The 27,230-nt window shown below is 42.3% G+C and overlaps 1 protein-coding gene across 5 annotated transcripts in view; it reads right to left on the bottom strand.

The window, feature by feature from the left end:
• LOC119652913 (anther-specific proline-rich protein APG) overlaps window positions 1–27,230 on the bottom strand; it is a 155,291-nt gene that overhangs the window by 43,426 nt on the left and 84,635 nt on the right. The window contains exon 2 of one of the 5 annotated variants that reach the window (XM_038057293.1): window positions 24,424–25,275. The exons of 3 other annotated variants lie outside the window; for them this stretch is intronic. In XM_038057293.1, the coding sequence (XP_037913221.1) occupies window positions 24,424–24,759 (336 nt within the window). In that variant the 5' untranslated portion in view covers window positions 24,760–25,275. Of the gene's footprint in view, window positions 1–24,423; window positions 26,789–27,230 lie in introns of those variants that run through there. One more of the 5 variants, XM_038057292.1, reaches the window with a different exon arrangement.

The raw sequence follows: 27,230 nt of genomic DNA, 5'->3' as shown, positions 1-27,230 counted from the left end.
AGAATTATGTAACTCACTGTATGCGTAAGCGTTCATAGTTCCCAACTTTCCACCAAATTTGGAGTGAATCGCTATAACCGTCTCTGAAATTTCTTAGCTAGAGTTGTGAGGTCACATTAGGTTGCGTGGGCTTTTCAGAGCGTTTGAATTTGGTTGAAATTTAAAATGCTGATAATTTCAAACGAACAGATTTTTCAGAAAGTGATTTCCGTTATTAGGGAAAATAAAGCGGATAGTCTATTGTCCGTGTAAGCAGGAGTTCATGGGCTACATAAAATAGATAGTTATAATAGATGAAGCAGCTATAATGCAGCCTAGAAAAGGCTAGTCGGAAATTGGAAGCTCGCTGCTTCAGGATTTGTGTGTTTTTTATGTAAGAATATGTAAGGGAATGAATGTCCCCTTTGTATATAGTTCATCATATAGATATGCTTGCTCTTTTTGTTTAGCTTATGTGCTGTTCACAAACGAGGTCCGCTCATCGTATTCGGCTACGCCATTTTGTTCTTCTAAAGCTTTGATCTGGATGCAATTGCGAGGCTTTCGAATCCCCATCAAGCCACCGTTGTTTCGGCCGGCTTTTCGGTTGCTTATCATCGAATTCGATGTTCAGACCAAACTAGACGTGACCATACAATTGATGACCCCACTCTCGTAATTTTTACATGATCGATGCAACCACATATCGATTGCGGATATCCTCATTTCGAATGTGAGGCGTGTTACGATACTATTGCAAAGCAATATTACCGCAAGACGCCATTCATTGTCCTATATATTCGGCCAGCATTCAGAACCATAGGGGGTGACAGGGCGGACGACATTGCGATGAATTTTAGATTTAAGACGTTCGTTGACCACAAAGAACGCCAATTGCGAAACGCCACTTCATCTAGGTTGTGGCATTGCGTAAAGCAATTTCATAACAAAATTCATTCAATGGTTGATAGCATTGACCCCAGATTTTTAAATCACTGACACTGTGCCTGTTCCATGGGGATCGATCCACAAAAATTCTGTTTTATTCAAATTTAATCTGGGACCGTGTTGCATAAGGCGATCGTTTCATTTTCGGACAAGCTGCACGATATCATTTTTGTTATGAAACGCCAGGTTAACATCATATGCATAAAGCAGTGTGTAGGGCGCTGGATGATGGATTTCCCGTGTGACAGTGTGCACAACACGAACAAAGAGGAATGGTGTGAGGGCCCTTTCTGCATGAATACCGACAGGTTTTGATATACCCGGCGCACTTCAAATTTTACTTTTTGGATCGTGGTGGAGCAATTTAATCCAGCACACAAATTCTTCAGGCACTGTGTTGTCGTAGAGCATACCAAATGAGTTCCTCTGGCATACGGCCAAATGCTTCCTTCAGATTCAGAAATGCAATTTAAAGAGGGCTATGTTCCTCATGATCTTTCTCCATAGGTAACTGAACAACGTGTATCGCTTCAGTAGTCCCGCAGTTCTTGACAAACACCGTTTGATTCATGGTTATTTGAACGATGTCGCGAATATAGTTGTCAAGAATTCGTTTAAAAATATTCATGGTATGGGACAGTCCCAGCTCTTTCCGGACCTCAGATGGGTTTTGTTACTCCCCGATTTCATTTCTTTTATCGCTTTCTCCACTTCAGTGGCGTTGACAGGTGGCCAGCGTTTTAAGGAGGCGTTTCTTTTTACGGATCTTCATTTCAACATCGTCATTCCAAAACCAGGTATCGCGATTGACGAACCGCTTACCTGGCTTGGAGATTCCGATTGTTGCATAGATCGCTTTGTGGATCGTGTCTTTAACTTAGTTCCATGATTTTCTTTTCTTTTTTTTCTCACGAAATCGCCACCATTTAATACGCGGCGGGCAGTTGTTGAGGTGATGCTCTCATAGGTAACGGTTTTGCAGTCAGTGATGATGATAAAATGTCAGCGTCTTATGAGAATATAGTCGATTTGGGTTTTACTTTTCCAACTATAAAATACAATCGTCTGATGAATCAGATATTCACAAGTAAAGGTCAATTCCTAATATCTTGAATCTTGAACTCCTGCACATAGTCTTGTTCATTTTGTATGTTAATAAATGTAAAATGCATTTACTTCTGGCTAAGCTCCGCTGGTGGGTAGATGCCGACTTAATACAGGAGGGCTGGGTCGGTGCTTTGTTGGAAGCCGGATTGATTTAAGTTTGGAGTGGCGGCAAGAGGTTTACTTTTTTTTCCCTCTCAAAAGAAAGCAAGTGAAAGTGTTAATTAATGTTTCTTTTTGTATATGGTTTCCATATATGTTATTGGTCGTGCAAGATTAAATCTATTTTCGGGTTGGGTCGGAGGCAACATTTTATAAAAAATTATATATTTGGCTTTGACGGTTTCGTTTGCAGGGCAGATGCGATCTCATCAGACGTTGCCCCCGCGCCTCTGCCCTGCAAAGCAGCGTGACCAAAAGCGGCAACATTGCTTTGGGATCACCTCTGCACTGCGATCGAAACCGTCAAAGCTAAATATATATTATTTTTGAAAGTATTCGGCGCACGCCTCAGAAAAGGGTAGTCCCTGCACTTAACGGGAAGAGTAAGTTATTTCTCGAACAAGTGCGGCCCGTCATTGAGTGAATGGCGAGCTCAGGACAACTCATTTCCAACAAAATTTTTAAAACATTTTATACTTGACCTGAACTGCTCAGGTTCTTATCTGGTAATCCGTTACAATGCCAAGAGGGTCAGACGAGTAATTGTCTACGGTGATAACTCTGTGAATTCGTCCGTGTTTTAATTTTTAGAGGCCCAGAAAGTTAAAACGAAAAGTGACAAAAAGTTTTTGAGAATGGGGCTCGGTCCGTCGTGTCTAGCCGTCTCACTGCCCCGCTGCTTCGCTCCACCACGCTAGGATTTCGCAAAAAAAAAACAGATTAAGAATCAATTCTTAAGGGTAGTACTTGGGAAAACAGTGCCAGAGTTGAGGAACAACCCGATGGATTCATAACTTTATTATTAAAAGGGTGATTGCCGCCATATTTGGGTGGCTGCCAGATTTCTAGTAATAAGTAATCAATGGGGAAATCCGCCACAGTGGCTTGGGAATTTGAGTTTGAGGGGGGGGGGGGCGATCTCCCCATATATGTGAATGGAGCGTGTAAATTCTTTTCACAAAATGTGCCCATGTGGGGCATTAAATGAAAGAACTCGATTAGTACTTTGCGAAACTGGTTCCAAATTTGATATCGATATTGATACCATCAAGAAGTGTAACAGGTCTTGTTCTCAGAACCTACCTGACCAAAAAATCTGAAATCACAGTAGTGTACCTCACACTACAAAATACATCCGGTTGAAGAAAATCCAACTATTATTAACAAAGTTATAGGGGGTGAAACTTTGCCATTTTTTGTGAATTCCGTGCGTTCTACAACGTGTATGACGACATCATCACATATCAACTCGTCAATCTCACAACGAAGTGACTGCATATGAATGGATTCGGAAAGAATTATTTTGTTTCAGTTTTTTAGTCATTCGCATATGAATACTATATCAATTACCCCAAACAGACATGTGTGTATGTAGATATATAGTATATGCGTGCTAATGAAATTTGCGGGTAGTGTCTAATTCAGATAGATAGATTTGTACATTAAACCAGCAGCATTTAATGTATGTAATATATATGTACATATGGGAAATATGGGTACGATCAATTTATATACGTGCATATATAAGTACAGCATTCCGAAATAGGCAGTTTGTTTGTTTAGGGTGAGGATAATATCTATGGCCGTAATATGTACGTATGTTTGTAGTTTGGAACAATATAAAGGATGTAGGACTTGTAGCTATAAACGGATAGAAAAAGTTGGAATATCGGAAGCTCGCGCTCCGGGTATAAAGGTTTTGCATTCATCTTATCTTCATAAGAAACTTCAACTCACATTTTTCTATCCGTATATAGCTACAAATCCAACATAATCCTTCATATTCTTCCAAACTACAAGACATAAGTACATATTACAGCCATAGATATTATCCTCAACAATCCTAAACAAACAAACTGTACATATGCACGTATATAAATTAGTCGTACCCATATTTCCGATTTACTTCGTGAACAAAAGCATTCATATGTACGTATATAGTACGTATATTAAATACAGCTGGTTTAATGTACAAATATACCTATTTCAATTAAACACTACCCTCAAACTTCATTAGCACGCATATACTATATACCTAAATATACACATGTCTGTTTGGAATAATTGATTTTCATATACAAATGACTAAAAAATAAAAGAAAATAATTCTTTGCGACCCCATTCGCATGAACACACTTCGTTGTAGTATTGCCGAATTGATATGGGATGATGACGTCATAAACCAACCAAATTGTGCACTATATTATCCCTTGCACCCACGCCCCGTACTCCTGGGATACACATAAAGGGGGCTACCGGGTAAATTTCTAAAATGTGGATAAATACTATTATTAACTTTATTTGTGCAAATATCGGAACCGGATGTATTTTGAGGCCTAGATTTCATAGAGATGCACCACTGTGATTTTTTTCTAATGGACCCACTGTGTTCATATATACGTTATCAATAGGTCACTATGCGGTGTCCGTTAATACCATCAGCATCTGGATGGGTAAGGATGCCTTTATCACCTGACATTGGTGGACATTTTCTTTTTTATATCGCTAAGCATCTTTCTCCATCAATACTTTGTCTTCAGTCTCTTGTATGTCATGATCTCCTGATATCCTCCTATGGGTAGATCATGATAATACCGTAAGACGGTGGCGATTTCTTTAAGGTCGATCACCATTTTTACTTGGTATCCCCTTTGGTCTCTGTCGCTTGTTTGAGTGACCTCTACTCCCTGGCCGTCAGCTACACAATTTTCATTTTCCTTGAATTTTCTTCTTCTTCTTTTTCTTCGGCCTTTGTCCCGTTCACAAGCGGGGTCTGCTCGTCGTGATCGGCTTCGCCATTCGGCTCTATCGAATGCCTGATCTGGGTGCAATCTCGAGGCTTTCAAATCCCCATCCAGCGTATCAAGCCACCGTTGCTTAGGTCTGCCTTTTGGTCGTTTACCATCGACTTCGATGTTCAGACCAATCTTTGCAAGTGAATTCTCGTTTGCACGAATTGCGTGACCATACCATCGAAGACGCCTCTCTCGCAACTTTTCCACGATCGGTGCAACCCCATAACGATCGCGGATATCCTCATTTCGGATGTGATCTAAACGTGTGACGCCACTAGTCCAACGTAGCATCTTCGTCTCCATTACCGCGAGATGCCGTTCATTGTCTTTTATGGTCGGCCAACACTCAGAACCATAGAGAGCGACTGGACGGACAACATTGCGGTAAATTTTAGATTTGAGACGTTCGTTGATACGTCGATCACAAAGAACACCAGTTGTGGAACGCCACTTCATCCAGGTTGCGTTAATGCGTGAAGCAATTTCATAACGCAGCTCTCCATGTTGAAAAGCCCGAATAGTGCAATATTGGAGGTAAAATTAGTGCTGTTTTAATGATATTAAATGCGCGCTCGCACTTCTTTGTTCATGTGGTCTTAACATCCTTGTGGAGCAAATTTGTAAGTGGTCGATAATTTTTGAGAAGACCGGAATGATCTTCCGGTAATAGTTAGCTAATTCCAGGAGTGATTGGAAGTGTTTTACCTTCGCCGGCCGTGGGAAGTTTCTAACGTTTGTTACTAACCTGGGATCCGGTCTTGCTGCTTCTTCTGAACAGACATGTCCTAAGTACACTACTTCCTTCCATATGAATTTACATTCCTCAGGTTGTAACTCTCTCTCAATCTGTCGAACACAGTTCGTAACTTCCGACTGTGGTCTTCTAGGTTTTTGCCATAAATTACTATATCATCTAGATATACGGAACATTTCAAAGCCTGTAATCCAATAAGGACGTAATTAATTATCCTGGAATGTTGCTAGTGCCCTTTCAAACCAAACGGCATACGCATAAACTCCTAAGGACTGTACCGAAAGCGATCCTGGTCCCATCTTTCATATCGGTGGTCCTACCCTGGTCAACTCATAAATGCGTGGCGGTATGCTCAGTGACTCTTTTAATTTTATCACCATTGTATTATGTTCTCGTTTGCCTCTGTGCTTGTTTATTGTCATTCCACGTTTTTCCTCCATCTCCCCAGTGCAACGTGCCGGTTCTACTTACTCTAGTGGTACTTGAAATGGATCAGCAGTGGTTTGACTCCTCGGGAACACTAGTTGTCCCTGAGACCCCTTTACATTACAGTTTTCAGAGAGGAAGTCTTTTCGTAGTAGACCATCAACAGGTATCTCTCTTACTACCTGGAACTCAAACGATATTCCCGTGTATATTTTCACTGTTGCCTCGCATTTGCCTAAGGTTTTCCCTTTCCCAAATGGGGTTGGTAAAATACAAGCTTCGGCTTGGTCTAGTGCGGTTCCTGGTTTTAACGATTCCTTCTTTATTATAATTACTTCTGCGCCCGTGTCGACGACCAATTCCACAACGTTCCGCTGATGAAATTGTCTTACGCAATACATGGGTATACCCTCCTATGCTACTTTTGTTGGTCTGATTCGGGGATTTTAAACCGACCTTTAGGAAATCGGGATACCCGCTTTGCTTTAAATTCGCAAGCTTTCACCAAATGTCCTAAACCTCCGCAGAAATTTTCTTTTTCTCTGGCAGAGGTCTAGTTACTGCTGGTTCAGTTTGGCTGTCCTGTTGCGTCCTCTCTGTTCTGTTATTTCCAGAACTACTTTCGTGCCTATGGTAACTTCGAACACTTTTTTACATGTGGTACAACATGGGATACGTCGTATGTATGCCCTTTTATTGTAACAAAACGCATGGCCCTCTTTGAACCTATTCGTCTACCGCGGTTGGACTGATTGTTTCCTGTCTGTATTCCTTCTTCTTTTCCTATCATCGACGGTGACTAGATATTGACATAGATATGGGTTGTCTTCTAACTGTGCATGTATGTGGTTAGCCGCTGCCCCACACTTTGAGGTCTTGCAGGTACTAAACTGTTCTCGTAGTGTAGACAGAAAATCAAAGGTTCTAAAGGAAGTAATTTATTTACTAGTTCCTGATATATTCCACGCTGTAAATAATTTCTAACCAGTAACTTCTCAGCCTCTTCAAAAGCTAAGGGCTGGCTGCTCGCAATTAATTGATAGGCCTTACCATTTAACTCATAATGGCGCGCTGGGGATTGTTCCCCGGAAAATGTGGGAATTAACTGCCAGATCAAATTAGCCACTTCAACAAAATTGTCCTTACTTCAAATTTAAAAACACTGTTGCTCTGGACTAGTAGCCATGGTTATGTCTTGGAAACCTCGTACCCAGTTCACTATTTTCAGCTAAACTTATGTCTTTTGAGTGATTATTTTTAGTCTGAAGAGAGAGAGCGAGTATTACTCAAGTGCCAATAAATGTGCTCACCATTTTCCGGTGACGCTCCTAATTTCAGTCAATTTATGCTGTCTTTGCAACTGTGTTTGTTCAAAATGTCTATTTAACATTTCTCTATTGGAATATGTGAGATCATTCCATTCTTTCGTTTTCTGGTAGATCGATTAAAGCTTATTTACTAATGTTCCTCCTAAGTTGGTTCGGCTGCGTAGTCATCTCGCCGACAACTCCTCCTACATGCTGGTAGTTGTGGTTGACATACGTATCCGTTTTTGTTTTCATATTGGTTTAAGAGTTCTAAGAGTTAAAATTTTGGAGGCTATAACTTTACGTATCCACCCTCTCAATGGTTTTTATCAATGTCTTTTCTGACATGTCCGGTTTTCGAAACAAATTTTTAAACAAACACCCATTTTTCTGCACAAAAGTGTTGGAGTTAAACTGATTATGCTAGCTCTCCAACTACCTTGTGAGGAAGGTGCCAATGGTTTGTCTTGAGGATTTTAAAGCTGTGTTAGAACAATGTTTTCCTTGGGGTCTAGCAGTGCACTGACTCGTGAGGAGCAGGAAATCATCGAAGACCTTGTCGTCAGGTAGATTTGCAAGGGATTGACTGTGTGTTCACCGTGGTGGACTGCGCGACGGAAAACACGGCAGGGTGGCTTAGGACCATAGTTTCTAAATTGCCAGGATGGAAAGGAGCAGAACTGTCAACATGTGCGGGGGATGATATACCAGGAGCACACATGGTGACAGTTTTTCTCCCAAAAGCCGCGACAATAGAGACGGAAGATATCATGGGTCTCCTTATCACTCAGAATGAGGATCTCCATACGCGACTATTGAGAGTTTTCAGAAGCAAGGTGGAGGGAAATGGTAAACTATTCACGATCGGGGTAGATGACTGATCCCTGGAGGCAATCATACGTCGGAGTTGTCATATCTACTATCGACTTGGCAACATCCTCGTGCATGTGCACAGGGAAAATTCGAGGAAAGACACCTCGGAGGAGACACCGGGTGAAAAGCATACCGAGGTCCCCGAAGAAGTTTCGAAAGCCATAGAGGCGGAAAGTACCGGATCAAGCAGGGAAGTAAACCTGCTCCCCAATGAAGAGCAGAAGCTGAACGACCTAAACCTTTGATTTCTAGGAGCAGGGTGGACAGCAACGAGCAGGAAAGCACCATGTCGTAGAAGAAGGGGGATACTCTGACAGTGGAGAAGAGCTCCAAACAATAACGGAGCCAATGGGCAGCACTAAAATAGAACAGATAAACCTCCACCATGCGAAAGCTGCATCTGCGGTAATTCCAAGGGGAACATTGGAATAGTGCTGGCTCAGGAGTCCTGGGTGGGCCGGGGGCAGATTCGCGGTCTACAAGGAGGAAGCATGCAGGTAATTTAGGACTCCTCTTGTGAAAAACCAAGAGCTTGCATAATTCTTAAACGTAATTAAAAATATATAATATTAAACGTAATTAAAAATATATTAAAACATATATTGCAGAATTCCTGCCTAGGGACCTTGTAGCTATCCAAGTCTCATTGGAAGCCGGGAGGAGCACTCGAGAGGCAGTCATGGCATCGGGATATTACCCAGGATGAGAAGAGGAGGTTACCACTTCTCCTCGGCCGCAATGCTAACGCCCATCACGGATTCTGGGGAAGCAGCGACACCAATCGAAGAGGTGAGTACCTTTTAGAATTTATTCTTAACGATAAGTAAGAAATATATAACTTAGGGAACACTCCAACATTTGTGACCAGCTCACAGGAGGTACTAGACATAACTCTAGGAAATACTCTGATGAACGGGCTGGTCAGGAATTGGGGGTGTCGGGTGAGCCCTCTATGTCTTATCATAGAATAATCAGATTCGACGTTGAGGGTGACTTCGAAATAAAAAAAAAAATAAGGAATGCTAGGAGAACGGATTGGGAATCCTAAGCAAAGAACTTAAGTAACAACATGGCTGAGCTTCAAGGAGACGGTGACATCAGGAATGAACTGGAACTAGAAACAGTTGTGGAAAATCTCAACACAGTCGTCATTGACACTTATGAGGTCAGCTGTCCGGCTAAGACAGTTAAGTCATCAAGGAATGCACCATGGTGGAACAGGACCCTGGCCCGAATGAGAATAGTGATACGAAAACTCTTCAACCTGGCAAAACAAATCGGGGAATGCACAGGTACAAAAATGCACTGACTGCGTATAGCAACGCGATCAGCAAAATGGAAAAGCATCAGGGAATTCTTTGAAGGGATCGAGCAAATCACAGAAGCAACCAGGCTTTACAAGGCTGTAGCCAAAGGCAGGGCAATATCCTCTGTCTGTGTTTCAAGAAGGAAGTTGGGACATTTACCGAGAATGAGGAGGACAGAGTACACCTGCGTCTCAGAACTCATTTCCCGGGGTCCTACCCTACGTCGCCAGGTGACAACATTCTCAACAACGAATAAAAGGGGAAAAAAGGTAACTGGAAACTAGCAAAAGCGATATGCTCAGAAGCTAGGGTAAGGTGGGCAGTGGAAACTTTTAAACCACTGAAATCTGCATTTTCCCAGTACTAATCCAGAGAGGCCTAGAAATCATCAGAGTCTCTTCTGAGGTCGGTAAAGGGGAACACAGCACTGGAATATATACCAAGGGCATGGAGACGGACAAAAGTAGTCTTTATTCCAAAAGCGGGTAAAAAGGATCCTTTTCATCCCCAATCTTTCAGACCAATTTGCCTAACATCGTTCATACTAAAGCGTAATCCCCTGCATCACTGTCAACACGCTTACCGGGCAGGACGATCAATTGAAACTGCTCGGTATCAGCTGACGGATGTACTACGGGATGCCATAGAAACAAAAGAAATAGCACTGCGTGCGTTTTTGAATATCAAAGAAGCATTCGACAACACATCTGGGGTAATCTGGCTTGTGTGTGTATCAGTGATACAATGAAGACATGCCTGACGGCATCCCAGGAGGTTCTTCTGGGATTAACCCCTTCTCCATATGCACATACAAATGCAGGCAAGGAGGGGGTATCCCGAATTACGGATATCCAGGGATAATATGACAACGAGGTTTTACTTTGATGGAAGATGGAAGTTTGAATCAGGTTGGAGTAACAAGGCAAATTGCGAGAGCGTGGCTCGGACATACGGCTTAAACCAGCAACTGATTATTTGGTACACTGACGGATCCCAGCAGAGGGAGCGGGTGCCGGTGTCTTTGGTGCAAGGAAAATGTACTTGGAGCCAATGGGTAGATATACATTTCAACGCTTTTTCATGATGATGATTTTCTGGGCGCATCGGGCTATCAGGACTAGCAAGATAGCGAAGAATATTTTATAGGTGATGCGCAGCAACGTGATATCTCTATAATTGCTGCACTGAGTCTTATCCCGCTTTTTATTTAAGGGAGATATAATGTCTAGTTTCAGTCTAGTCATCAAATATTGATTTGTTGAACCAAACCTTGAACTGAAGAAATATTTGCTGTAATTGGTCGGATGTAATTCTATTCGCTCCTCGCAACATATGATTCACAATCCAATGAATATTGTTTCCTACATGCTTGTTGGTAGTAGCATTTGTCCGTCGTCTTCAGTTGGCGGGATCTCCAACTCGCCGATTATCGCAATACATCGTTCCAATATATGCATGCGGTCTGGTCATTAGATTCCCTCTTTCGCTCTTTCGACAGGATGAGCATCATTGTCTATATGGATTTGAGGGACTGTTATTATTCGAGCTGGAAGCACTAGAAATGGGTCGATGATGTATGTAATACTATAAAAGTGATATTATCTTAAAGTGTAATATCATCATCATACCATCAACGACTGCGAACAAAACATCATCAGACATTACAACATCACCTAGTATCATCGCATTACCTAGCATTACCGCATTACCTTGCATTACCGCACTACCTTTCATCATTGCTTTTCTTTGCATTACTCCATCACCTATCATCATCGCATTATCTTGCATTACGGCACCACCTATTACCATCGCATCACCTTACATTACCTCATCATCTATCATCATGGCATTATCGCATCACTTATCATCGTCGCATTACAAAAATTATGATGATATTACTTCTCTGAAAAGAAATGTTTTGCAAGGTAATGTAAAATCAGAAAGTATCACCGTAGCACGAGTGGCGGCGGCAGCATCACTTGTGAATCTATTTTTATAATATTATGGTTGCTTGTTTTCTAGGCTGCTTTGGGCTCACTCTGGGCTTTGCACTGGCGCTGGGCTGGTTTTGGGCTCACTTATTTCGGGTGCAAGTGAATTCGTGAATACGTGGATGCAGATTCTTTCTTTAAGTAAAGTTGATCCGTAATGTTATCGCTGGGCTGCTGATTGATGTGTCAGTCATAAAAGCTTTCAACCTCCGAATTATTTCAGTCAAGGCTGATTGACATGAAATTTGGGGTAGCGTAGAGGGTGGTATAAGACACAGAAGTTATATTGCACCGATATGCGCCTCCCCCATATATTTCATGTAGAAAATGATGTTAAGCAGAAAAATAAAAAATATAAATTCTTTTTGTTATTTAATACGCTTCGTTTCTGCTTAATATCATTTTTAAATGAAATGCATGCTTTTCGAGTTTTTTGCGAAAAACTGATAGAAAACATGCATTTTTTCGATGAAAAAACGACTTGTTTGAACATGAATAACGCGAAAGCTACTACTTTGCGAAAAATTTCCACTAAATATGTTTTGCTTAGAATCAACCATCTAATGTCTACGATTATTTCAAAAAACAGAGTTCATCCCTCTGGGGGGAGGCACACATCGGTGCTATATAACTTTTGTTTCTTATGCCACCCTTTACCCCCTCCCCAAATTTCATGTCAATCGGTCTTGATTGAAAGAATTCGGAGGTTGCACCCGATTTTCGGCTTCAATGATTGGACTATTATGCTGGTGCTAGACCAAATGTAGGGTTAAGCAAGGTAACCGAGATCAATATAGTGTTTAATTGAAGTAATAAAAACTTGTTGTTTCTTTTTCGTTGGTGTGGGTATTTAATCTTGCAAATACGGATATTTCGGGAACCACTTGTTCCCTTCATCAGTGCAAACAACAAGTTTTTATTACTTCAATTAATTAATTGTTGGAAACACCGCATAATTTCACTCTGAATATAGTGTTTGTCTTTTATGATAGATGCTGATCAAAAGTTGTGAGGGTCTTATCTATTGCACTTAACATTTCTTATCTAAGGTGCAATCCTTGTTTATGTTGCATATGTGCACTCTTTCAGTAATTTCTATTAGTTCTGTCCATTTCTATAGGCATTTGCGTAATATGGTATGTAATGGTAGAAATAATAATAAGAAAGCGGGTTTGCTTATGACAAACAGAGAGAGAATAATAACACTCTGTTTGTTGACTATAGTGCGCGTATCCAAGCGCATTTAGTTTTAGATTTGTTCAATTGTAAAATTTTAATTTAATGAAAGATTTCATCCCAGGTAAAATAATAATAATAATCGTTGGCACAACAATCCATATTGGATCAGGGTCTTGAAGTATGTTAGAGCACTTCATTCAAGACCGTAACGGTACACTACAGTACACTGTAGGAGGCAATGTGGTCAGCATAACGCTCGCCTGAGTTTATTACCCTGATTTGACTCAAGTACTCATTCATAGCTGAGTCGACTGGTATCCGCCGTCAAAAACGGCTATCCCGATTGTCACGAAAATTGGTGAGAGCGATATTTTGTGTTGAGTTTAAGGGGGTTCCCCATACATGTGAGTAAAAGGTGCAAAATTGCTTTTTGCAGAATGTGGCCACGTGGAATATCAAATGAAAGGGTTCAATTAATAATTTTCGAAACTGCTCAAAATATGACCCTCAAAAAGTGTAACAGGTGAACCTATCCAACCGTAAAATCTGAAAAAGATCACAGTGCTTCTTCTACACAAAATCTAGGCCTCCATCCGATATCTGCAGAAATAAAGTTACTAATATTATATAGGGATATTTTAGAAATTTTGGCGGAGACACTCCTTAAGTTCATGCTAGGACTGCAAAATTTGGTAATTGCATAACAGATAACATAAGACATCACTTTGGGATTGAAGGAAATCCAACTATTACTAAGAAAGTTATAGAAGGTGAAGCTTTTACATTTTGTGGGAATTTCATGCCTCCTGTATGACATATGACTGTGTGACGTGTATGACGTCATCATAACAAATCAATTCGTCAATACCACATAAAAGTGAGCTCATGTGAATGGGAGGCCGCAGGGAAACATTTCGTTTTAGTTTTTTAATAATTTATATATCAATATGAATTACTCTAGGTAGACATATATATGTATCTATATGTACATGTAAATAAAGCTTTAGGGTAATGCCTAATTCAGATAAATATATTTGTACATTGACCAAGCGGTATTGAATATATGTACTTTAGATGTACATATGTATACTTTTGTGGACGAAGTAAATCGGAGATATGTGTGCGATGAATTTATATGCATGCATATATAAGTATAGTGTTCTATAATAGGAAATGTTTGTTTGTTTGTTCCTGAAATATGTACGTATATCTTGTAGTCTGAGCTATAAGCATTTCAAAAAGTGATGTGATATGATATTACCTGCTCAGATGATGTTTCGCTCATCTCTACGAAGCACCATATCAACGAGATAGTGGTCCGAATCAATATTTGCCTCCATATGCAAGCAGAAACGGTCCGTGCAATCCGCCGGCTTAAAAATCATAAGTCGCCAGGAGCCGATGGAATTACAGCGGAATTGGTTAAATATGGAGGCGACTAACTACACTATCATGAACTAACGCTCAAAGTGTTGGACAGCGAATCAATGCCTGACGACTATCTATCTATATTATCTGTCTCATACATAAAAAGGGGGATTATCACGCAGTGCACTAATTATAGAGGTATCACGTTGCTGAGCACAATCTATAAGATATTATCCGCTATCTTGCTAGTCCGGATAGCCCCATATGCCCAGAACGTCATTGGCCCATACTAAAGAGGCTTCACTTCAGGCAAATCAGCAACAGATCTGATTTTCTCTCTTCGGCAAGCGATGGAACAACTGTTGGACATCAGTTGCACCATATTTTCATCGACTTTAAAGACTTTAAAGAGATCGACTTTAAAGACTTTAAAGAGTACACGGCCACGGTTAATAAGACTGGCTAGGCTGCCCTTGACCAATGTGCGAGGCCAGATAAAAGCAACAGGATCATTTTCGAGACCATTCAACATCAACAACGGTCTAAGACAAGGGAATGCCCTATCATGCGTCCTCTTCAACCTGGCCCTGCAGAAAGTGATTCGCGATGCAGACGTAAATGCGAGAGGCACATCCTCTGCGGTTCATCCAACTACAGGCCTACGCTGATGATATTGACATCATGGGAAGGACAACCCGAGATGCACAGTCTACCTTCATCCAGGCGAGACGAAATACATGGTGGTAACGTCAGCACCAAAACCCAAAGAACGAACAACATCGAATCGCACTGCTCAAACGAAAACAATAAAGATAGGAGACTACAACTTTGAGACCGTTCAAAATTTATTCTATCTAGGATCGAAAATTACAACCGATAACAGCTATGATGATGAAATCTGCGTACGATTGTTTGCAGCCAACAGGGTCTATTTCAGCTTACAAAAACTGTTCCGCTCGCATCGTCTCACCATGGGGTCAAAGCTCTTACAGTACAAAACCATGATTTTGCAAATCCTCATGTACTCCTCGGAAACCTGGGTTCTTAGCAAGAAAAATTGCGAACTAACATACATAATGACGAAATTTATGAGCGATACCACGACCGCTGTGGATAAAATCTGACTCAACAGGTTGGGGTAGGCAGGTCACTTAATCACTTAATCACTTAGTCCCGATGAGGACGATCCATCCCGGAAAGTCCATAAGGGCAATATCTATGGTAGAAAAAGAAGGCGACCCTGCCTTAAATGGAGCGATGGCGTAGGTTAGGACGCCAGACAGCTTTTAGGGATATCGAATTGGTGGATCTCGGCACAAAACCGGGGTGTTTGGAGGTCCTTATTAAGGCAGATCGGATCCCGGTTGTAGCACCGTTGATGATGATGACATGCAAGCACATTCATTGAAGCTCAGAGGTGGCGTTCAATTAGCACGTGGTCAATTTGATTGAAAGTGGTCAGTTTGATTGACGTTGGTGGAAAGTGGTCTTTTAGCCAATTGTAATAAAAGCACGAAGAAAGAATTGCAAACAGCCATTAAAAGACGAGATCTATTAGTACCAAATGTTTTTAAGGTTTCGTGTGAAACAAGCTAAAATCGGCTCAACGTCTGTCTGTCCGTCAGTCACACAAGATTTACTCTGAAGTGGTTGGAGCCATCGTTCCGAAAGTAAATTTTATGAGAATGTCTCGTCTGTGAAGCGCTGCACAACAACTGGTTGTACAGTGGCATCAGTTTGTGTATGGGAAAGGGAGTGGCAAAGTTTTTTTTGCCTAGAATGTAGTCATGTGAGATATCAATTGAAAGGACCAAATTAGTACTTTATTTTTGATAATGGGGATGCGTGAAGGGCAGGGGAGTGAGAACTTAGAATGTGTGCCTCAAAAAGTGAAACATGTCTCGTTCTTAGAGTCTACCCAACCTACCAATCTGAAAAAAATGGCAGTGATGCATTTATACAAAATCTAAACTTGAAAAGACATCCCATTCTGATATCTGCTCAAATAAAGTTGATATTACTATATTTTAGAAATTTACCTATTCTAGAAGTGCAAAATTTGCCATCAATAAGTTTGAATAAAATCCTTCTTTATTAGCAAAGTTATAGAAGGACAAAGTTCTCTATTTCACGTGAATTCATTGTACTCCAAGCCATGTGTGAGGTCATCATCATATAAAGAGAACTCACCTCACACACCATCTACTAGCGGGCCGCACTGATTCGGTAGCAACTCGCTTCAGTGAATGTCGGGTTCAGTCGTAATAGCTAAAAGCAATCTAGGGGCAAACCTGGCGCTTTCGAATAATAATTCATACTATTGTTAGGTTTTGAATTAAAAAACAAGTCGGAATACCGGAAGCTCGTGCTTCGGGTATAAAGGTTTTGTGTTCATCTTATGTAGGAAATTTCAACGCACATTTTTCTATCCGTATATAACTACAAATTCAACATAATCTTTCATATTTTTCCAAACTACGAGACATACGTACATATTACAGCCATAGATGTTCCGCTCACCCTAAACAAACAAACTGTCTATTTCCGAATACTCTACACATATATGCCCGTATATAAAGGGATCGTACCCATATTTCCGATTAACTTCTTATATCTATTTGAATTAGGCACTACCCGCAAAGTTCATTAGCACGCATATATTATATACCTACATACACACATGTCTGGTTGACAAATAACTAAAAAACTAAAACAAAATAATTCTCTGGGACCCAATTCATAACAACTCATTTCGTTGTGGTATTGACGAATTGATATGTGATGATGACGTCATGCAGGTTGTAGAGTGCACGAAATTCACAAAAAAATGTGAGGTTTCACCCCCTATAACTTTGCTAATAATAGTTGGCTTTTCTTCAAACTTGACCAAATTGTGCATTATGTTCTTAATTACACGCATGCCAAATTTTTTACTTCTGGGATGAACATAAGGAAGGTGCCGGGTAAATTTCTAAAATGTGGAAATATACTATTATTAACATTATTTGGGCAGATATCGGAACCGGATATATTTTGAGGCCTAGATTTCGTAGAGATGCACCACCGTGATTTTTTTCAGATTTTTCGGTTGGATAAGTTCTGAGAACGAGACCTGTTACACTTTTTGGGGATCATATTTTGAGCATGCGGTAAAGTGGAAATATTCAGATGCGTGCTATTAATTTAGATAGGTATGAGCGTATGTACATTTATTCGTACATGTCAGTTTCCGGTAATAGAAAATGTTTGTTTAGGATGATATATCTGAAACTTTAGAAACATATGAAGGAATATTTTGAATGTGTAGCTATCTTCGAAAAGAAAAGAAAGTTCCTCCCATAGGAAGAATGCAAAACCTCTATACTTGAAGCACCCAGCTTTCACTTAAGGGGTTGGAGGCTCTATTAATTGCTGCGAGAGATGGGGAGCGTGACGCCCCAGAGTTCCGACAACGTGCGAAATCCCTAAGATTTAAGCGTAATGGGTGCAGTGACAATAGGAATATTTTTATTACACGTGTACCGAACACTTCACCACGGCTCTTAACCGTATAACAACCGGTGGGCTTCCGTCTCTTGTGGATGGAATGACTAGCCACCTTAAATTGCCTAACCAGCAGAAGAGAGATGCAGTTTCTGAATATCTACTACCTCCATTTATACGGGAAACCTAGTAATTCGACACTTTTCGTAGAGGGAGTAGTAGAAGGGGACGATTGTTACAATTTCGAAAAAGGGCACCTAGATTGAATGCGACAATTTGAGGGATAGCTGCGTGCTCCCTACTGTTTAGTTTCGAAGAAGTGCAACCGGTTTGAATGCGACAATTAGAGGTGTATCTGCATACTCCCTACCTTCGCAAAGATAATATCTAAAACAATCCTGCAACGCATCACAGAACATCTCGAAAGCTTGGTCGACAGAGAGTTAACTTTCTGCGGTTCATTTTGGCACGGTGCACGAAATTTGAATGTTCATTATTTTTTCTTCTTATCGATGACGTTCTTCATGCTGCTTTGTCTGCAAAAGCTAGAGGGCTTCAATGGTGGATGACATCTCTCCCCAAACGCCTCGGCTATGATGATGGCATTTATTTGCTCTCTTGCCATAGACCTTGGTTAAATGCCTCGAGAGTTGAGTCCGAAAGCGTCGTTTCTGCCGACGGTAACACCGGACTGGATGCCGCCCCATGCTATATCCATCCGCTTACGCTGTCTAATAATGCAATTATCTTAACACAAAGACCAAGTTGAGACCGTTCTATGCTAATGTTCTTTCTATATTGCTATATAAGAGTAATACATGGAATGTGACCACCACTGTCTTTTGAAAGCTTCAAGTACGGAGTACGTTCACCCGGTACTATTTCCAACAGGCCTGTTACCCGTACGCGATATAAATGTAAGGCAACAGTGGCAGTGGATAGGCCAAACAGTGCCAACTATGCCAAGATAACCGAGTCGGCCGAGAACACTCGCATGCAGTGACTTCCACGTTGAGTTTAAAGTGGGCCCCATACATGTAAAAGGAGTGGTGTACAATTTCTTTTCACCGAATATGGTCATGTGGGATATTAACTGAAAAGTTTCGATTAGTGCTTTTCGAAACCAGTATTAGTTTTGACATTGATTACAAAGGGATGGAGTGGCTTCCAAAAAGTGTCAGTTACTTCAACGACCCGTTCTTAGAAGCTACGCAACTCAAATATTCAAAAGAAAATACTGTGGAATATGCGCATGGCATCTATGCCTCAAAATGCTCTCCATACCGATACCTGTTTATATATAGATTAAGTTTATCCGAGAATCATCAACTATACTATACCATTGAGCATGGTACTACTAAGTTTTGCGGAAATCCCACTATTATAAACAGAGCTATAATATATCCGTTCTATCCGGTCTAGGCCTGCCTTAAAAAGAAAATCCAGACATCTCGGTTTTGCGCCGAGATCCACCAATTCGATATTCCTAAAGGCTGTCTGACATCCTCCGAACGAGTTATAAAGAAGAAACATGCTGATTCTAAGTTCAGATAAAGGACGAGGGTTTGAGGCAACGTACTTTATACTATCTTCAAAACAAAAATAAAATGCTGAGATCAGGAAAAGGGATAGATCTTTTATTATATAACAAGTTTCCGACTTCTGGAAGCTGGGCGCTTCAGGTATGAAAGGTTTTGTTTGCTTCTTCTGTGAGTATATTTGAGTGTGGAACTATACCATTTGTACGTAGTCCGTTATATATATGCATTTAGCAAGTCTGACTACCCACTTTAGTCTGATATTGATAATCAGTTGCAGTAAATTTACACGGTAAAGTCAACTTTGAGCTACTGTAACTTTGTTACTAATAGCATGATTTTGATGAAACTTGAGGATAACATGCCTCACATTATATTTTATACTAATACCAACTTTCATAACTCTGGGATAAACTTAAAGGGGGTTTTACTCAATTTCCCCAAAATATGGTAATATACTATTATTAACTTAATTTGAACAGATATCGATATCGAGAGTATTTTGAGGCCTGGGCACCATATCGAGGCAGTTTCATGAATTTTTTGCAGATTTTTCGGTTGAGTAGTTTCTTAGAAAGTGTCCGTTAAAGAAATCATCACTTTCCACCCCTCCTACTCCCCGTCTTTCTAACAAATCTTAAAACTAAAATCGGCTTCGAAAATTACTAATTGATACCTCACATGACTATATTCGTTATTTTACATTTTTCACATGTATGGGGACCTCCCCTAAATCTCAACTTAGAAGGATATTACTCACTGCATGCCTGGGCCGGGGGGGGAACTGTGAGTTCCCACCTTTTCACCAAATTTCGTGTCAATGGATATAGCTGTTTCTGTGAAAAGTGCGTGTGACAGACAGACAGACGGACAACAAACAAAACCTTAAAAGCGTTAAACCTTAAAAATCGAAGTGGTTAGAATATACATATATCCGTTTGTGATCAATAGACTCCGAAACCGTTTAACCAATCGCTATGAAAATTGGTACGTACTTATTGCTATTGTTTAATGAAGATTTATACTATTTATACTATATACGTTCTTATAATTCAGCACTAGAAGGCGCTGCAAATGATTAACCTCTATGTTGTTCGCCCGATTACTATGTATTTTCGCATGGAAAATATTTTAGTTGAATCCATGTTCTTGTAGCTCGCCACTATATGGCGCTGCAACAAGGCATTATAATGAATAAACTTACAAAATTTTCAACCAGTTGTTACCACGTAAAAAAATTAAAACGAAATTTTAACTGCCCAAAATGAGGAGGAGACGGATAAGCTGTTTGTAGCTAAACAGCTTGACTTTCTGTGGTGTTGGGCTACTCTATTTTAGAATTGGATAAAGCGATTTGAAGGCACCAGTGGCACGGCTCAGTGCCTTCGTGATATGTGGGAGGTGAGATAGGCGGGAATTCATTGTCACTTCAAGGTAGGGGACTTCCTTAACGGTTGGGATGGTGCCATTGTGGATCCTCAGGGATAGGGTTGATATGTCGCTTCTCATTTTCGGCGTCATTTTAGCGGTGCCGCGGAATACGATGGTCTTGCATTTTTGTGGGTTTAGGGATAGTTTCCAGCGGGTGAAATACCGGTAGAGCTCGTTGAAATAGGAGTTCAGGCGGGCTTCACCGGCTGGGATATTTCTGGTGGAGATGTAGAGGATGAGGTCATCCGCGTATTGGAAGATTCGGATTGGATTTGGGTGTGGAGTTGATTTGGGAAGGTCTGCGGTGAACAAGGAGAAGAGGGTAGCGGAGAGGACTGATCCCTGAGGGATCCCAGCCGGGTTAGAATATCGGGAGGAGAGGTGTTCACGGGGTTGGACTTGGGATTTGCGACCATCAAGAAAGCTAAGAATTAGCTTGCAGAGGTGCGGATGGAACTGGAGAACTTGTATGCAAGTCCGTATTTCCATACGGAGTCGAAAGCTTTCTTTATGTCGAGGAGACAGGCTATGGTCGGTGCGTTCCGGTTGAGGCCGAGGAGGACGTCCGATTTGAGCACGAGTAGTGCATGCTCAACCGAGTGTCTGGGTCGGTTGGCGAATTGGAATTGTGGAAGTAAATGATTGGAGGCACAGTGCTGTGGATAATAAGTTTGATCATCCGCTCAAACATCTTGGCGGAGGATGAGAGGATTTAAATAGACCTGTAGCTATCGGGATTTAGAGGATTTTGGTTTTTTTTTTGGGATAGGAACGATTCGAGCACTCTTCCAATCTGTTGGGAGGTAGGTGGTGATAAGGCAGTGGTTGATGATGGAGGAAATAATGGGAGCAATGCTTGGGGCGCATTTTTTTAGGACGATGGAGGGGATTTTGTCAAGTTCAACTGATTTCTTGTTTTTGGATGCGGCGATGGCCGCCCTGACCGAGTCTGGACTGACAAAGTGAATGGGGAGGATATTTTCTCGCTGAGGGAGGCGTGGGTGAAGGGATTTTGCGCGGGTTGGGGAATGAGGTAGGAGGTATGGGCTAAGAGTAGTGAGATCTTTCCGCCTACCTCGTTATCGAGACTTGGTTCACGGAAGTGGAGGGTGCAGTGGTGGGCTTGGAAGAAGTGGTGAGCGAGGACGTTCACTTTTTCTGTGGGTGGGATGTTTTGGAGAAGCGGTTGTGGAGATATTGTGTATAGGGTGAGGATTCTTTCGCGAATCGACTTGCCCAGTTCGGGAATTTCGGTGAGAATGTGAGAGGATTGCGGAGAGTATCTATTCCTAAATAATCTCCGCCTGAGGGTCTTTTTATATTGTATATCGGATAGAATGTCGCCGGGAAGGGTAATTAGGTTGCGGTAGTTCAAGGAACGGGATGGGATCAGTTCGTCGCATACTTGCCGAAGTGTTTCGATGTATTGACGAACTGTCACGTCAATGGGGTTGTTGGGAACTGTACAGTGGGATGGGAGTAGAAGAGGTTGAAGTTTGGTTTTGAGGGCCAGGTAGATGTGTTTCCAGTTTGCACGCTGGAAGTCGGGGACTGAAGGTGGGATGGACCGAACGACTTTGTCTGGGATATTTATGCGAAGGATTATGGCGTCATGATTGCTGAAGTCGGGGACCGTTTCGAGGGAGAGGAAGGTGTTTGGGTTGGGAATAAGAGTCAGGTTACTGCTAATGAGGAAGTGGTCTAGGTAGGAAAGGTAGTCCGATCTGTTGTAGGTCGGACGGGCCGGGGTGAAATGGGTTAGGTTGATGGTGGGATTTGAGGTTGAAAGGAACAGGTGGAGCTGTTCCCCGTTCTGGTTCGACCGTGTATCGAACCAGGACTGATGTCTGGCATTGAGATCTCCACCGATAATCAGGGACCATTATTTACCGGGAGATCGGTGTTGGGACGCGCAGAGGGACTTGGTACGGAGAAAGTCGTGGGTGTCGAGGGATTGATTGGGACAGTAGACAGAGGCGACGAAGACCGAGGTTGACTGGGATTCGAAGGAGATTAGTGTGGTTTCGATGGATTTGAAGGTGTTGGGAGGTGGGTGTTTTGCGTCGCTAGGAATTTGTCGGAGATAGGAACGGCCGTTCCGCCACATGTGCTGCGGCCTTGAGGATTGGACTGTGGTCGATCAGTCCGGAAGAGGTTGAAGTTGGGAAAGGAGAGATTGTATCTATAATTCAACCTAGTTTCACAAAGGAGAACTATGTCGGGTTTGTGCTCGCGAAGGAAAAGCTCGAACTCATGTCTGCGGGCTCGCCCGAGGATTGAGTTAATAAAAAAAGTCAAGCGACGACGGCTTTACGGTTTCTTACCAGGGCAGAGGCAAATCGTCAGACGCTGCCTCACCTCTGCCCTGGGAGCAGCGTGACCTTCTTTTAAAAAAGTTTGGGTGCAAGCCCTGCGAGGGGTCCGTGGACCAGAAAAGAAGGAGTAAGTTGCTCCTCAATTGGTCCGGTCCTGCATTAAGTTGATGCGGACTTAGGACCCCCTTCATTCTCAAAACGAATATTTCAGCCCTGGCCAGCTTTGGTCAATAAGGCGGATTTGCGCTCAATATAATTCGTAGGCATGTCGTGTTTTACGAATTATATAAAGGAGCATTCAACATCTGCGAGCCGCTACGGTCACGCTGCTCCCAGGGCAGAGGTGAGGCAGCGTCTGACGATTTGCCTCTGCCCTGGTAAGAAACCGTAAAGCCGTCGTCGCTTGACTTTTTTTAAAAAAGTTTGGGTGCAAGCCCTGCGAGGGGTCCGTGTACCAGAAAAGAAGGAGTAAGTTGCTCCTCAATTGGTCCGGTCCTGCATTAAGTTGATGCGGACTTAGGACCCCCTTCATTCTCAAAACGAATTGAGTTAATGTTCAACTCAATTATCCTAACGTCCATTAATGGATGCCAATATAGCGACCATTGAGTTGAATATCTGCAAGAATTCTTGCGATTTCCTAGCAAACTCAAGGAAGTCTGGATTGGAGATGGCGGTGGGTTGGTTCACGTGGTTGGGTGCCCGGGAAGAGGTTCGCTTCGTTCGGCGTCGACGAAGGATACGGACGGACAGGTGAAGGCCGGGTTTGTGATAGGATGATCAGCGGGGCGTGAGGTAGTTGAGGGGAGAGGGTGGGTGGGAGGCGCCACCTGGACGAACCGTGGGCACTTTCTATAGTTGGCAGGGTGGTCGTTGACCCCGCAGTTAACGCACTTCGGTGCCTCCTCGACTGTTTTGGCACATTCGCCAGGGCCGTGTAGCCGGTCGCACTTAACGCACCTGTAAGTGAGGTGGCAGTCGGTTGCCGCGTGTCCGATACGCCGGCAGTTTTTGCACTGTAGCGTTGATGGCTTTCACCTCGCGCAGCTGCTCCTCGCTAAAGGTCGCGTCAAAAGTGACCAACCACAAGTCGAGATTACCGTTGTTGGTTTTTGCCCAGGTCGTGGCAAAAGGTTTTGCGCTCAGGGTGCTTGAGACTCCCTGAGCCTTTAGTTCTTCGACGATCTCCTGAGGGGAAAACGTTATATCAAGGCCTCGTAGGATTAGGCTGGTCGTCTTTTCAGACGGAAGGGTGTATGTGAAGAACTTGTTATTGTTCTCCACGAGGATTTTATTTTCTTGGCGGTAGAGTAATCTTCCGGCGTTTTTGTGATTATTTGATGTGAGCTATATGCCTTTTTAGTCAGGTAGCTATTAGGGAGAGCAAGGGTTATGTTCTGCTTAATATTTTTGAAGGTAGCCGAGTTTTAGACTACCACGAGTGGAGAAATTTTTCGACTTACCTCCTTTTTAGCTGGGGCTGCAGCAGCTGGTTTCGGTTGTTGAGGCTGCGGTTGTTTTGGTGGTGGCTGCTTAGTTGCGTTGGCGGGCTGTCGCTTTTTCGCCTCGTCGAGTGTAGGGTAGACCTCGGGGTGGGACCGGGATGGTAAGGCGAGTGGCGCCGGTGGTGCCTGTTCGGTGTTGACGGTGATGTCCATCACCTCGGTTGGTGCCGTTGGCGCGGTTGGCGCCGGAGGGGGGCCGGGTGTCCCGAAGGAACGGGCGATCATCGCTTCAAACGACTTAATGACGGCCGTGAGCTGGCGGTTGTTCTCGAGGGCTTCCCCGAGCTTCCTCATAAGCCGCTTGTTCTGCTTGCGCAGGGCGATAGAATCGCGGATTGTGGCAAGCGAGACTGTGCTCTTGACTGTCCCGTCAGAGCCTGTTTGCGAGTCGGACTCGCAGTCGCTGGAGAGCGTCACCTCGGACGCAGCTTTCCCTCCGTCGTCAGCACTGTCAGATTATTGCTCGTCTGTTGGGCTGTCTGTAGCCTTTCGCCGCCTCTTCCGAGTCACCTTCGTGACCTCGTCTGGTTCTGGCGCACTCATTTTTTATTCACTTCTATTGTTTTTTAATTTCACTTGTTTTTATTGTTTATTGTTTTTTCACAACTGTTTTTATTTTATTGTTTTTATTGTTGTATTTCGGTCCGAATGTCCGCACACACTTAAACACGCGGAAACACGTGACCGAAGCGGCTCGCAGGTGTTGTACGCTTTTACAATTCGTAAAACACAACAAGGGTACGAATTATATTCAGCATAAATCCGCCCATAGTTCGGACCAAAACTTGGCTGGTGTAAGACAATGTCTTTCTAGGAATTGAGTAGTCCTAAGTCCGTATCCATTTAATGTCGGACCGGATCAAAGAGGCAGCAACTTGCTCCCACTCTTTATGGTCCACGGAACTTTTGAACACACACTTTTGAACTTTGGGTGTTAACCCAAAAAGAAGAGTCCGTGAACCAGAAAGAGTGGGATTAAGTTGCTCTCCATTTCGTCCGGTCCGACATTGAATTGATGCTTAGGATTCCTCAATCCTTAAAAAGAAGTTTCCTTCAAAGTTCCAAAGTTATGCCTTATATCATTTATATAAGATTTTTTTTTATATGATTTTTTAGATGATTTCGAATAAATTGGTTACGACCGACAGGCAGACAGACGGAGAGACAGACATCGAATCCATTCTAATAAGGTTTTGTTTCACACAAAACCTTAACAGGTCGGAATACCTGTTGGTTGGCGTGGGATTATACGTGTGTGGGCAAGTAGCGATTGCCATAACCTGACCGATCCACCGCAACTTCCAAACGTGCAATGTCGCTGGAACCGCAGATGTGCAACCAACAACTTGCTTGACAACCTGTTTGAACGTATGTGGCTTTGCCGCTTACAACAGCCGACGGCAGAACTTCCTTAAAGGTTCATTTAGGATAACCGGCAATGTTATTCATGTTGCTTTTTGTTCCTGCTTTCGCGAATGAGCTTTTTTCAACAATTTTGGATTGATCTTAACCCCTTATTCCAGCGGATCGAAACGAATAAATGTTTTAAGTGCAACGGGGTAATATTATCACTATAGACTTCACCGGGTAAGTGGAAATATTAAATTTTGCAAGTATATTATAGAATACAAATAAGTTTTATTATTAAAGCAAGTAAGCAAAGTATTGCTTTTTACCCTCGCGCAGTAAAAATATTTTCGATGCATTCGTTTCCTGCATTTCACACCGCTTCTTCACATCGCACACACACGCACATACCCTTCGATTTGTGTCTAAAAACTGACACTCCATTGAATCACCCTATCCACTGATTTGCGTTACGATGGTTTGTTGAAACTTGACAAGTGTGTGGACGCGCCAGATTGCCTACAAGCGATAGCAACCAAACGAAAGACCCACACGTTTGCGCTTTCAAATGTTTCTTAAGAATTGGCAAACATGTCGTTGTGCCATAAAGGTTATGTAAGCAACTTTCTATGCTCGTTTTTCCATTCCAATGGAAAATGTTCGTTCATATATACTCAAAAATATACATATGTCTGAACACACATACTAAAGCCATAAATATTGGGCGCATTCTAAATTAACAAACTTTGAGCGCATCTAAATTGATCTAGCGCATTTCCACTTTACTTTATGCACAAAAGTGTACATACTATATATGCATGTAAAGTAAATACTGTCGGATCTTCTTGAACGCTACCTGCAAACTTCATTAGCACGTCCACATACATACATATGTGTGCCTACAGTAATTGATCATGATCAACGGCGCAACAACCGGTATCCGGTCTGGGCCTGCCTTAATAAGGAACTTCAGACATTCCGGTTTTGCGTGGAAGTCCACGAATTTGATATCCCTAAAAGCTGTGTGGCGTTCTGACCTACGCCATCATTCCGTCTCAAGCAGGGTCTGCCTCGTCTTCTTTTTCTTCCATATATATTGCCCTTATAGACTTTTCAGGATGGATCATCCTCATCTATACGGATAAGTGACCCGTCCACCGCAACCTATTGAGTCGGATGTTATCCACAACTTGACGGTTATGGTATCGCTAATTGATTTCGTCGTTATATAGGCCAAAAATTCTTCGGAGGATTCTTCTCTCCAAGTGGCCAAGAGTTCGTAATTTTTCTTGCTAAGAAATACATGAAGACTTGCAAGATCATTGTCTTGTACAGCTTTGACCCCATGGTGAGACGTTTCGAGCGAAACAGTTTTTGTAAGCCGAAATTGGCTCTGTTGGCTGCCAACAACCGTGCCC

The sequence above is a fragment of the Hermetia illucens genome, chromosome 3 (assembly GCF_905115235.1).
Source record: "Hermetia illucens chromosome 3, iHerIll2.2.curated.20191125, whole genome shotgun sequence".
Lineage (NCBI taxonomy): Eukaryota > Metazoa > Arthropoda > Insecta > Diptera > Stratiomyidae > Hermetia > Hermetia illucens.
This window is presented reverse-complemented; position numbering and strand designations above follow the sequence as displayed.